The sequence below is a fragment of the Dendropsophus ebraccatus genome, chromosome 1, assembly GCF_027789765.1.
Source record: "Dendropsophus ebraccatus isolate aDenEbr1 chromosome 1, aDenEbr1.pat, whole genome shotgun sequence".
Classification (NCBI taxonomy): domain Eukaryota; kingdom Metazoa; phylum Chordata; class Amphibia; order Anura; family Hylidae; genus Dendropsophus; species Dendropsophus ebraccatus.
The window spans coordinates 72,950,599-72,964,311 of NC_091454.1; the positions used below are offsets into that span (position 1 = coordinate 72,950,599).

At 39.5% G+C, this 13,713-nt stretch overlaps 1 protein-coding gene across 1 annotated transcript; it reads right to left on the reverse strand.

Moving 5' to 3' along the window:
• Positions 1-338: 338 nt before the first annotated feature.
• On the reverse strand, positions 339-13,299 carry LOC138774469 (uncharacterized). Its single transcript, XM_069955375.1, has 5 exons — positions 13,210-13,299; positions 7,832-7,922; positions 6,907-7,008; positions 3,633-3,896; positions 339-1,291 (listed from the first exon to the last, which is right to left on the reverse strand). The coding sequence occupies exons 1-5, from the start codon at positions 13,273-13,275 to the stop codon at positions 525-527; spliced, it is 1,290 nt and encodes a 429-aa protein (XP_069811476.1). The 5' UTR covers positions 13,276-13,299; the 3' UTR covers positions 339-524.
• Positions 13,300-13,713: the final 414 nt, after the last annotated feature.

Sequence of the window (13,713 nt, forward strand, 5' to 3'; positions counted from 1 at the left end):
TTGGAAACCAGTGCTTACCAATATAAATATTTTGTACGCCCCCTTTTCCCCGGCAGGATTCACTAAGAGGCGCATGCCTCTTTGTGAATCCAGCCGGCCGGGCACACAAATCTGCGCCCGGCGTACCAAATCTACACCTGCTGGATGGAGACAGGTGTAGATTTGCGTCATGATTTGCGCCTGCGAGCAGGCGTAAATAATGATAAATGAGGCGCGGGAGGAGCCTCCTCCCCGCCTTGTCACACCCCCAAGCTCTGCCAGCCCACCCATCGGGCGAGCCAGGAATACGTACGCCAGGGAGAAGGGGCGAATCTGCATTTTGATAAATGTCCCCCATTGACTTGATCTCTAATATATTCAGCGGGCTGCAAAAGACCCATCATGTTTTCAGGTGAACATTTTCTCAGCTGATTATTTCTTATGTATTATCCATATATATCACCCATCTACTGTTAATATGCATAAGTTCCAATAGTACACAAAGGGAATCTATGACATTAGGATCTTCAATAAATAACATTGTATTATCTTTTCTCAGGTCCCTTGCTTGTAGTGTCAGGGCCAGACTGGTAAAGAAATGAGTCGGCTAGGCAAACCCCACTATCTATTTGCCTCTGTTTTCCTCTGCATTTTTTTGCCTGACGCCTTCTTCTAAGTCCTAGTATCAAACACCCGCAAAAGCTTAAAAGGCAGAATCCTGAATTAAAAGCCAGCAGATAGACCACCAATATACCCCTTCTAAAAAGTAGCACAAAATGTACCAAGTGCAAAAAAAATGGGACTTCACTGCCTATTACAAGCATAGTAGTTACAATCACCCCCAACAGAGAAGGGTAGATAGGAACCTTTCTTCTTAGGGTGAGATTTGAGGCAGACGAGCCTGAGACTGGAGTTTTAAACCTCATTTCCATGTATATTTTTAAGAAAAATGAATGAAGAAAAAGAGAAAGTGCTGATACTGCATATAGAGGTGGAAGCCATGTTGTGACACCTTGGGAAATCAAGATCTCTGGAGATTCATCGGCTTTTAGACTTACTGCATAAAAGGTGATTGCAGAGGACAAATATTTTAGGGTTGACAGCAACAAAAAAACAGAATAATAAAATCCCCAAAAGTGTTGTTTTTGCCATACAGGTTCCGATTCTTTAAATGTATAGAAGACCATAGGAACAGCAAAGTTCACGCAGAATGCCATGAATGGTAAGCTCTTGATAGATGGTAGAAGCAGGACCACAATCTCAGATTCTGAGCTGTTTGTTTCTATTCTTGTATCCGCTAGTTGTATAGTATCTAGAAAAAAAAATTATAACAATAATCAGAGTTTATAAAGCAGTAAAAAACAAAACAAAACGTGTGTGACCAAGAAGCCCAGACAGATATTTAAAAGGTACCATGTGCCAGCAGTTTGGAATCTGAATTGCAGCTGACAGATTCCCTTTATAAAGGTTTTAGTGTTCTCAGGTAGTCAAACTTTTGTGTTCTCCAATTTATGTTAAGAGAAAAAAAAACTCCCTTTATCCTGTTAGCCAGTAGAGCAGGGTTGGAGATGATTAGTCGTTGTCAGGTTCTGCCACTGGTCCTCTCTCCTTATTACTAAGTTAAGTTTAGTGTATTAACCCTTATGCTTCCTCTCTGTGGCTGATCTAAATGTACTCTCTTAAGGAAGCATCAACCCAAAAAAGATTCCTCATGAAGACGAAACATCTGAGCCAACATTATAAATGATTAGTAAAGTTTATTAGTACAATTGTATAGAAAACATGATTGTAAGACACAAAAATTCATAAAAACTTCTTAATACAACAAGGAGGACAACACAAACCAAACAGCACAACAAAAGGAAAGGGAAGCCACACAGTTCATGCATGAATTAAATCAAAAAGCAAACAACATACTTTGACCAGCGGATCATATATATCACAAAGTCCTATATGCATCATGCAATAAACAAAAATAACGGAGGCAAAGCATGCATAAAATATATAACAGATGTTAAAAAGAAATAGCTTAAGGTGAAGAGATAGAGAGATAAGATGCAAAGTGCTAGATATCAGATAGATATCAGATAGATATCAGCTAGTAATCACCTTAGAAGCAAAGTTGGACACATAATAAGAAGTGAAAATTTCATGCACATGAACCATACAGCTCCCTTACCCACATGAACACCCCAACGCATGTTTCGGTACGCCCTTCGTCAGGAAGTAAGGGCGTACCGAAACGTGCGTTGGGTTGTTCATGTGGGTAAGGGAGCTGCATGGTTCATGAGGATGAAATTTTCACTTCTTATTATGTGTCCAACTTTGCTTCTAAGGTGATATCTAGCTGATATCTAGCACTTTGCATCTTATCTCTCTATCTCTTCACCTTAAGCTAACTATTTCTTTTTAACATCTCTTATATATTTTATGCATGCTTCGCCTCCGTTATTTTTGTTTATTGCATGATGCATATAGCACTTTGTAATATATATGATCCGCTGGTCAAAGTATGTTGTTTGCTTTTTGATTTAATTCATGTATGAACTGTGTGGCTTCCCTTTCCTTTTGTTGTGCTGTTCGGTTTGTGTTGTCCTCCTTGTTGTATTAAGAAGTTTTTATGAATTTTTGTGTCTTACAATCATGTTTTCTATACAATTTTACTAATAAACTTTACTAATCATTTATAATGTTGGCACAGATGTTTCTTCTTCATGTGGAATCTTTTTTGGGTTGATGTGTTTTTTTGTACTTTGTAATAGTTTGTTTGATTATATTTTTTTAGCAAAAGTTTTTTTTGGTTTAATTCTCTTAAGGAAGCAGTGTAAAGCCCCTATTACACAGCCAGATCTTCGCAGGACGCCCGCTTGCTCCTCATTCACCCACCCACTGCTGACACTATTACATGCGCCAACAGCGAGCATGTAAGAGCGGGGATGGGGTCCGCAGAGAGCTGCGGGCAGCCTATAGAAGATAGTAACAGCAACATAATCCTTCACTTCACAACTGCGTCCAACGGGCGCAGGTCCAGGTAAAAAAGCAAGGCAAAATGAAGTACTAAAAATGTATTTAAAAAAACTACACAATGTTTTTCAGGATTGCACCATTCCCTTTCTCGAGTGTCTTACCTTATAGAAGATAGTGGCTGTCCGCTGCCACCTTTCCTATTGCACAGAATGATGGCAGCAGATCGTTGCTATCATGGCCTTTAGTCTTTCAACATGTTAAAAGACACTAATAGACAACAATCAGCCGACATTGTGCATGTCGGCTAATTTTTGCCTTTTATTACACAAAGCGATTATTGGCTGTAATGGCCAATAAACAGCTGATAATCGTTTTGTGTAATAGGGCCTTAAGAGTTCATTATTTCATTTAACCAAACTCAGTGATAAGGACATGGGAGCAGCCAAAAAGAAAGGAAATTTGAACAATTTATAGACTGTATCTATGTTTTCCTGGCAGCACTAGGGTGGCATCCATCTTCTGCAGCCAAGGAAAATCAAACAGCAAACACTTCTGTCCTCCTTTGAACCTACTTTGGACCCCTCTTTCCCCCTCCAACTGCTTTATCCTCCTCTAGACCCCTCTGCCCCTCCATTCTAAAACTGCCATTCATGACAAAAAGCACATTCATGAAAAAAGCAACTTACCATTGCCCAGTGTCTTGTCCTGGTACAATAGAGCTAGCTGGTTAAGTTTTAATAGCAGATAGCTGTTTACTAGAATGAATGCTGCCAAAGCTTGAAGTTGATACTTCTGGCCTCTTAAAGCTTGTATGATGTGCTTCATTGAGGGGTATTTCTGATATGTCCAACCAGAGTAAGGATCCGTGATAGGTTTCCCCAACTTGACTATAGAGGCACCAGTGAAGAGAAGTATGACTGCTACAGAGAGGGCTAACAGGACCTGCACAACTGTATAAAGAAAAGGGCAGGTACATTACTATTACACATAGAGAAAGTAATATTACAATATTATATTGGCCTTAATGTATAATGACTGGACTGGCTATAAATGTGAAATATTTGTTTTCAGATCCAAACAATTTTAGTGGAATCTGTCAGCCATCTAACATGCTTAGTTACACGTATGGAGGTACATACACTGCCGTTCAAAAGTTTGGGGTCACATTGAAATGTCCTTATTTTTGAAGAAAAAGCACTGTACTTTTCAATGAAGATAACTTTAAACTAGTCCTAACTTTAAATAAATACACTCTATACTCTCATTGCTAATGTGGTAAATGACTATTCTAGCTGCAAATGTCTGGTTTTTGGTGCAATATCTACATAGGTGTATAGAGGCCCATTTCCAGCAACTATCACTCCAGTGTTCTAATGGTACAATGTGTTTGCTCATTGGCTCAGAAGGCTAATTGATGATCAGAAAACCCTTGTGCAATCATGTTCACACATCTGAAAACAGTCTAGCTCGTTACAGAAGCTACAAAACTGACCTTCCTTTGAGCAGATTGTGTTTCTGGAGCATCACATTTGTGGGGCCAATTAAACGCTCAAAATGGCCAGAAAAAGAAAACTTTCATCTGAAACTCGACAGTCTATTCTTGTTCTTAACCAACAAAACACAGTAATCACTGAACTCAAGGAGAACAGCGAAAAAAATTCCAATGAAGTACTCAATCAAGAGTCTCCACTGATGCCCCCAAAAATTTAAATATGCAAAACAAGAGTCCGTGGAGCCTCAGTTACGAGTCTCAAAACACGGGATAGCCAGATATCTCTAGCCTGTTGCCAACGGGGTGCCTCCATGATGGGGAGAGCACCACACCACCCTGATAAATAACCCCTTAAGTCCCACTCGGTTGCGAGTATTGGAACATAGACAGGGAAACAACAGGGTGGCCCCTTTTGTCAATGTCTAACTCAAGGTACAAGTATTGCGATCATGACAAGGGCTTGCAAAGGCAGGCTTCCACCCACAGACAGCCGTTTCGGGGTTTTTGCCCCTCGTCAGTGTGGGGTAGGATTCTGGCTAGTTGGGGCAATGAAAAATCAACCAACAAAACACAGTAATCACTGAACTCAAGGAGAACAGCGAAAAAAATTCCAATGAAGTACTCAATCAAGAGTCTCCACTGATGCCCCCAAAAATTTAAATATGCAAAACAAGAGTCCGTGGAGCCTCAGTTACGAGTCTCAATACACGGGATAGCCAGATATCTCTAGCCTGAGTTCAGTGATTACTGTGTTTTGTTGGTTGATTTTTCATTGCCCCAACTAGCCAGAATCCTACCCCACACTGACGAGGGGCAAAAACCCTGAAACGGCTGTCTGTGGGTGGAAGCCTGCCTTTGCAAGCCCTTGTCATGATCGCAATACTCGTACCTTGAGTTAGACATTGACAAAAGGGGCCACCCTGTTGTTTCCCTGTCTATGTTCCAATACTCGCAACCGAGTGGGACTTAAGGGGTTATTTATCAGGGTGGTGTGGTGCTCTCCCCATCATGGAGGCACCCCGTTGGCAACAGGCTAGAGATATCTGGCTATCCCGTGTTTTGAGACTCGTAACTGAGGCTCCACGGACTCCTATTCTTGTTCTTAGAAATGAAGGCTATTCCATGTGAGAAATTGCTAAGAAATTGAAGATTTCCTACAACGGTGTGTACTACTCCCTTAAGAGGACAGCACAAACAGGCTCTAACCAGAGTAGAAAAAGAAGTGGGAGGCCCGTTTGCACAACTAAGCAAGAAGATAAGCACATTAGAGTCTCTAGTTTGAGAAACAGACGCCTCACAGGTCCCCAACTGGCATCTTCATTAAATAGTACCCACAAAACACCAGTGTCAACATCTTCAGTGAAGAGGCGGCTGCGGGATTTTGGGCTTCAGGGCAGAGTCGCAAAGAAAAAGCCATATCTGAGACTGGCCAATAAAAGAAAAAGAGGAAGACTGGAAAAAAGTGTTGTGGACGGATGAATCCAAGTTTGAGGTGTTTGGATCACAAAGAAGAACGTTTCTGAGACGCAGAACAAATGAAAAGATGCTGGAAGAATGCCTGACGCCATCTGTTAAGCATGGTGGAGGTAATGTGATGGTCTGGGGTTGCTTTGGTGCTGGTAAGGTGGGAGATTTGTACAGGGTAAAAGGGATTCTGAATAAGGAAGGCTATCACTCAATTTTGCAACGCCACGCAATACCCAATGGACAGCGCTTGATTGGAGCCAATTTCATCCTACAACAGGACAATGATCCTAAACACACCTCCAAATTGTGCAAGAACTATTTCCAGCAGAAGCAGGCAGCTGGTATTCTATCGGTAATGGAGTGGCCAGCGCAGTCATCAGATCTGAACCCCATTGAGCTGTTGTGGGAGCAGCTTAACCGTATGGTACGCCAGAAGTGCCCATCCAACCAATCCAACTTGTGGGAGCTGCTTCTAGAAGCGTGGGGTCCAGCTTACCTCAACAGATTAACAGCTAGAATGCCAAAGGTGTGCAATGCTGTAATTGCTGCAATAGGTGGATTCTTTGACAAAAGCAAAGTTTGATGTAAAAACAATGTTATTTCAAATACAAATCATTATTTCTAACCTTGTCAATGTATTGACTCTATTTTCTATTCATTTCACAACGTATGGTGGTGAAGAAGTGTGACTTTTCATGGAAAACACAAAATTGTTTGGGTGACCCCAAACTTTTGAACGGTAGTGTATATCCGTAGAGAAAAAGAATTGATTCAACAAAAGTTTAAACTGACTGCATCTCATTTATATTACCAATCATCTTGCAAATGTTTTCATGGGGTTGAAAAATACCAATTATTGGGGTTGAAGTCAGTAGGGAAGAATAGTGATTTGTACAATGGTGTGCCAGGATATTATTGTTAGTGTGTCTATTTTCTGATATGTATAGTGTAAAACAATACAGAAGATCAGTTATTTCATTATATGTTCTGTCCTAGGTTACCTGAATTGACATAACTGGACTGTGTGACATCCATCTCCTTAATGCAGGTCATTATCAAGCAGATGTGGAAGAGCCAGCATACAGGAAGATACCATATTATACCTTTAACAATAATGTCCTGTTAGAATGTATATTGAGGTCTCATGGTTTTTCTGACAAATCTTTAGTATAAACAACAGTAATGTGAATAACAGTCTTGGTTAAACAATAGAGCCATGTTTGCTTTCCTTATAGCAATTAAGCGTATTACTAATGCATGGAAAAGATGATAGTTATAGTCAACCATCCCTAGGTCTATGCCACCTTTAATGAGGGCAGCATAAACTAATGACAGAAATGCTTAACAGATCGGTGTATTTTGCTCTGCCGTTCTCCTAATATGCAGAATATGATTCTTGCCACACCCCTCTCCTTGCCCTCCAGCTGCTGATTGACAGTTGACTGTCAATGCACAGCATAAATAGATAACTGCCAATCAGCAGCTGGTGGATGGAGTTTTCTGCTTCTCATGAATATCCAGGACTACTGAGCTTATGCACATAATGGAGAATCCATTGTATTTATGAGGATGTCTATGGATCAGCTGTACAGAACAATGTAAGGGATACATCATTCTGTTCAGCTTCTCTGTCATTAGTTTATGCTACTCTTAGATAGGACAGCATAAACCTACTGACAGAGTCTCTTTAAACTATGTAAAATGATTTATTCAAGGAGAAGTCCAGTGAAATTTTTTATTAAAGTATTGTATTGCCCCCCAAAAGTTATACAAATCACCAATAGACACTTATGACGGGAAATGCACATAAATGCTTTTTTCCCTGCACTTACTTCTGCATCAAGGCTTTACTTCCTGGATAACATGGTGATGTCACGACCCGTCAATCCAATCATTGTAAAGTGCAGCTTATAAATGACTACTCACCAATGGGTGGCATGGTGACCTTTATATATCTGCAGATCCATGTCCGTCTTGGTCTTGGACTGGCCAATGTCAGGAGTTTATTGGATATCTGCTAAAATAAAGAACATATACTGCTTTTAGGGTACAAACCCACTTGACGTATTTGCTGCGTGAATCAGTCTTAAAAATAAGCAGGCAAAACGCAGGTTGGCTTTATACAATTGTTCTGCATTAAAATACGCAATTGCGTATTTTTGAAGCGTAAAGCTTGTTGTTAGCAAAGCATCAGTTGTTAACAACCTGTGCGAAAAACGCATGTAGCTTCACGCTTCAAAAATACGCAATTGCGTATTTTAATGCAGAACAATCATATAAACCCAACCTGCGTTTTGCCTGCTTATTTTTAAGACTGATTCACGCAGCAAATACGTCAAGTGGGTTTGTACCCTAAATAAGAGAACTATCAAATTCCTTAACCAGTGTTCAACCCATTAGAGCTCTTTCCATAGCTTTTCACCCATGTCTCTTTATAAAAGGAAAACTAATAAAAAAAAAACTTTAAACCTTGTAAGAGATCCATGCAGGTTTTAAACTTGCTTTTTAAATGGAAATGGTGGAGCCATAAGGTGCATGAGTAATAGGAACAGACTACTAAAAACTAGCTCATTTGGCGCAGCTTGATGAAGTGATGATAATTTCATTACTTTCACAGCAACAACATTTTTTGCAGCGCCGCATACGGGCTAATAAGTTGTGATCAGCATCCCTACCCCTTCTCCCGTTACCTCCGCATCTCTGTGAATAACATCACCTCAGCTCCTTCCCTTTAGTTGTTGTGGTAATGGAATTGGATGGCAAGCTCACCTGTGTGAACATCGCCATGGGGGAAAAGACAGGGTGCAAATTATGTGATTTGCTGCTAACATACAAATGATGCAAAATGCTCCCAAAAACTGTAAACCTTGCCTATCAATTTTGACTCTAATATGCAAATAGATGCAGTATACGTAAGCCTAAAATTCTGGCTTCATTTACACGAAAACAAACAACTAATATGTACAATATAATTCATAGTTTAAAGCAGTGACATCACTATTTGCTTAATATAATTCATTTCCTGCAGTAGTGATATCACTATTTGCTATATATAATTCATATCCTGTAGTATTGATATCCCTATTTGCTATATATAATTCATATATCGTGTAGTAGTGATATCACTATTTGCTATATATAATTCATATCCTGTAGTAGTGATATTACTATTTTGCTTATTATTAGGCTATGTTCACACAACGTAAATTTGCTATTAATTACGGCCGTTGTTGCTGATTTGCAACAGCCATGATGAATAGAAAGGTTATGCTACACTGCAGTCAATGGAATCCTGGCCTGAGTGTATACACATAGTATACAGTCCGTCTGGGATCCCTAGTGGCCGCAGGAAAAACGGACATGTCAGTTTTGTGCGTCTGCTATTCATTAACTATTGATATTCTTCAGTCTGTATTCAAATGACATCACTACTGACTAAATCACTATTTTACTAATAAGGATAATATTCTTTTTATCAACATAATCGATATCTTATAGTAGGGATATCGTGTATGGATATTGTGCAGTGGTGACATATTTTATCATTCATAGAAACTTAGTCTGCCCTTTTAGGCCCCGTTCACATTACGGAATCAGAGCTGAGATTTCAGACTGAACTCCTCCGCGCGGACTCAGCATCGAATCCTGCCTTTTATCAGTTACAATGGGAGGGCTTGCAGAGGAGTTCCGCCCGGAATCTCGACACCGATTCCGTAGTGTTAACGGGGCCTAAGGCTATGTTCCCACTATGTCTTTTATTGCCCATCTTACAGACGCCTTTTGGGACACCTGTCATTTTCACGGCAAATAACGGCCATTATATCATAATGACCGCCGTGATTGTATAAATAACGTCCACCAGTGTGTAATAACGGCCATTACTTGCCATGAAAATTACAGCCGTCCAAAAGGCAGCCATAAAGCCGATAAAAGACATAGTGAAAACATAGGCTTAGTAGTACCTTTCTTAGACTATGTTCACTCAACGTTATTTGTGAGTAAGGAATGGAGGCTGATTGCAATGGAATCAGAGTCCGTTCTTTACTGCAGGGGCAGCATTGCATTAAAGTCAGGCAATGCTGCCCGCTGTTTTCACACATCGTTATTTTAACGTCCGTTCTAAAAAGTAATGTTCATGCCTGTTATTTCTGGACGCTGTTCAGTGACCAGCATCAGGAAAAATAGCTGTTCACACAATGTAAATTAAGCTGGCGGCCGCACTTTACATTTTAATGAATGGCTAATTTATTTGCTGGCACACCCAACACTAGTCAATTGTAAAAAAAAGAACGTTCCTGCAGCTGATACAGAGGTTTCGGCTGCGGGAACATCCTGAATGCAGCCCGGTGGCCGGCAGTTTAACAGCGTCCGTTGCTATAAAACAGACGCTGTTAAACATTGTGTGAACATAGCCCAAGTATAGAAATAGCCTTAGGATAGCTATATCCCACACATGTTTGAATTCAGCTTAATTCCAACTATATGACATAATTAAATGTATTGATCAGTGATGTCGGTTTGGTCTGAATATATCTTGGGACTCCTCTCTATACCCTATTGGACAGCGGTTAGGCTAAACAAGCCAGCAAGCACATAGTGGTACTTGTTGATAATCTTTTCTTTTTTTTTGCATCATTAGCAATAATTATTTGACGTACAGGCAATTTTAGATTTGCAGCTATAAAAGCCTGAGGAGTCAGCAAGCTAAACTATTAGCTAAACTATTTGATCTTCATTGAATGTTTGCATAGGATTTATACTTTTCCTGTTATTAATGATAAATTAAGCTTTGTCTGATTTATCCACAGTTGAAAATCTGAAGCGTGAATTAATTGTACCTAAGCATGAAATGTAGCAGTGAAACCTAGCACTTACAATGAGCTATTACTAGACAATAGTTTTAAGGTAATTATGTATCAGATTTCCCATCCTGCTATACAACTTGGTACGTGTAAATTAGTAACCCATATTGTATAGCTACTCTGTTTATTGGATGTCTAACAAACAATCCCTTGTGAGAATCTTCTGCGTGAGTAGGGTGAAGTCATCAGCACCTTTACATACAAGATGGAGCGTTCATTTAAAAAAAAAAAAAGTTTTTTAAATTAAAACAGATACATTGTTATAGACAAAGCATGATCAATGACCGAGCTAATCACTACACCTACTGGTGCTGTAAAATTAATCTCTTAAGTCTTAAGGCTGGCTTCACACTGCGATTTTGCAGTCTGTTTAACGTATTTGTTTTTAAATGATTACTTTTAGCATACACAAAAACGTCAACCACGTTTTTGTGTACGCAAAAAAATTTTTTTTTTATAATAGAAGTCATTTCTCATGTTTGTTTTTTTTAATAAAATGTATACGTTAAACAGACTGCAAAAACGCAATGTTAACCCAGCCTTATCTATGTGTTTGAGTTTTCAATTTAAAAGGTGGCTGCATTATGTCAATGTAGGCAACCTTCATGCTGTGTCATGTAATATATTATTTTTGGGGGTCTTATTAAGGTTTTAGAGGATACAATGAGGACAATATTCTACCGAGTCACTTTGGACAATGTGGTGCCATGGAGCAACATGGAATGTACATCATTGGAGCAATCCCTATACAAATATACAACTGAATATATTTGTACAGTGGAATCACTTATGTAACACTCATGATTACATACAATGACATGTTTTGTCATGGGGGGTTATGTGGATCCCAGTTAACAGTGACAGAAGTTTAGAATGTGGCAACTTACCCTCAATCACTGGAGTGCAACCGAATAGCTCTCACACAGCTGGATAATCAATAACAATTAGCACTAAAAGTTACCCAGTAAGGGCCCTTGCACACTATGTAAATAACATCACATGGATAACTTGCCACGGATTTTGTCGCCCATCCCTTCCCTGCTCCCCCCTCCCCTCCGCTCCTGCTTGAAGTTCCACCAGTCCCATAGGTTCCTTTCTATGGTCAGGCAGAATCCGCCTGAGCCTTGAATGTAGGCTGTGGGACAGGCAAATGTTCAAGTGAGAGCGAACACGGAATCTGCTGCAAGTTATCCGCATGATTTCCGTAGTCTGCAAGGGCCCTAACAAGGATGTTCCTGCTAAGCATACATGTTATTAAATTTAAAAGCAATGTGTGCTTTTATAATAAATAAAAATATCTATGTATGTTTTCAGACCTAATTGGTTCCGGAAGGCAGTTTGAAAACTGAGCAGTTTAAGAACCAAGCAGTGTTTTCCCATAGGAAATAATGTAAAAGTGTTTAATTGGTTCCAGCACCCAACCAATAATTACCTGCAGTACCCATATATTACATTGAAAAGTGCTCAGTTTAACCACAACAGAACAGCACTAAACTGTACAGGACATTACAGAACAGCACTATACGGTACAGTACATTACAGAGCAGCACTATACTGTACAGTACATTTCAGAGCAGCACTATACTGTACAGTACATTTCAGAGCAGCACTAAACTGTACAGGACATTACAGAACAGCACTATACGGTACAGTACATTGCAGAACAGCACTATACTGTACAGGATATTACAGAGCAGCACTATACTGTACAGTACATTTTAAACAATAAACATTCAACAAAACCAGCAATTATAGTACAGTAGTCACTTACTCCTCACTCATCTTTTACTGTATAGAGTCCCCTTCATCCCAGCACTGTAATGTATGGGAGATGGTGCACTGTACTACTATTGTACTGTATATGCCTGTATATGCACTCCAGCAGTCTTATACAGCACTGTAATGTATGGGAGATGGTGGTGCACTACCTGTACTACTACTGCACTGTATATGCACTCCAGCAGTCTTATACAGTACTGTACTGTATGTGAAGCCTCACCACTGCTTAACTCGCCAGGTACAACCCACCATCCCTGCTCGCAAAACTATTTGGATACCAAGCAAAGTTCGAATGCCAAATGTTACTTCTGAGTACATTTTTGTTCGAATACTGAACAGTTTGAATTCAGAAGAGATATTACTGCACTTCAAGACTGGGTGCTGAAAAAATGTTTTAGAACTGAGCAAAAGTTTAAGAACTGAAGCAAACTTTCCCTGAAAATATTGCTTGGGAACTGAACTGTTTGAGTTTAGAGCAGTATGATAACCGAGGTATCACTGTATGTGTGATAGATAGATAGATAGATAGATAGATAGATAGATAGATAGATAGATAGATAGATAGATAGTAAGTACCCCCTCCATTGCACCAAAACATACATCTATATTATACCCCTAATAATACACAGCAATGACACTGTATGTTTTGGCTTCTCTACTTACAGTGGTCTTGTTTGTTAGGAGGACCATAGATCCTAAGTTGTCCTGAGATGCGAATGAACTGTCCATTGTGAAGTACTAGCAGCAGAATCCCATATCCAGTAAGTTTGGTGACAATTATGTACTGATGTCAGCATTTATATGGAAGCTTTATCTCTAGCACATGTAGAACAATGGTGACTTTGCAAATCTGATCAGTAACTCCTATCATCATCCCCTTATCACTATTTTACACACAAAGCACTTCAGCCATTGGTATCTGATGGCTACACGTGTATCTGGATTGGGAAACAAGGCCAAATAATAACAGAAATAAGATATCACAGAAGAGATGGGACATACTTAGTGCACATATCCACCATGATTAAGCCAATACAAAAGTGCTATAATTACAGTATAAGTGTTAATTAAGATGAACTAATCATTAATAAAAACATAAATGCCAATTTTGGAAATTAATAGGTAACAACTTTGGCTCTACCGTGCTGGTCAAATCTATACATTTAC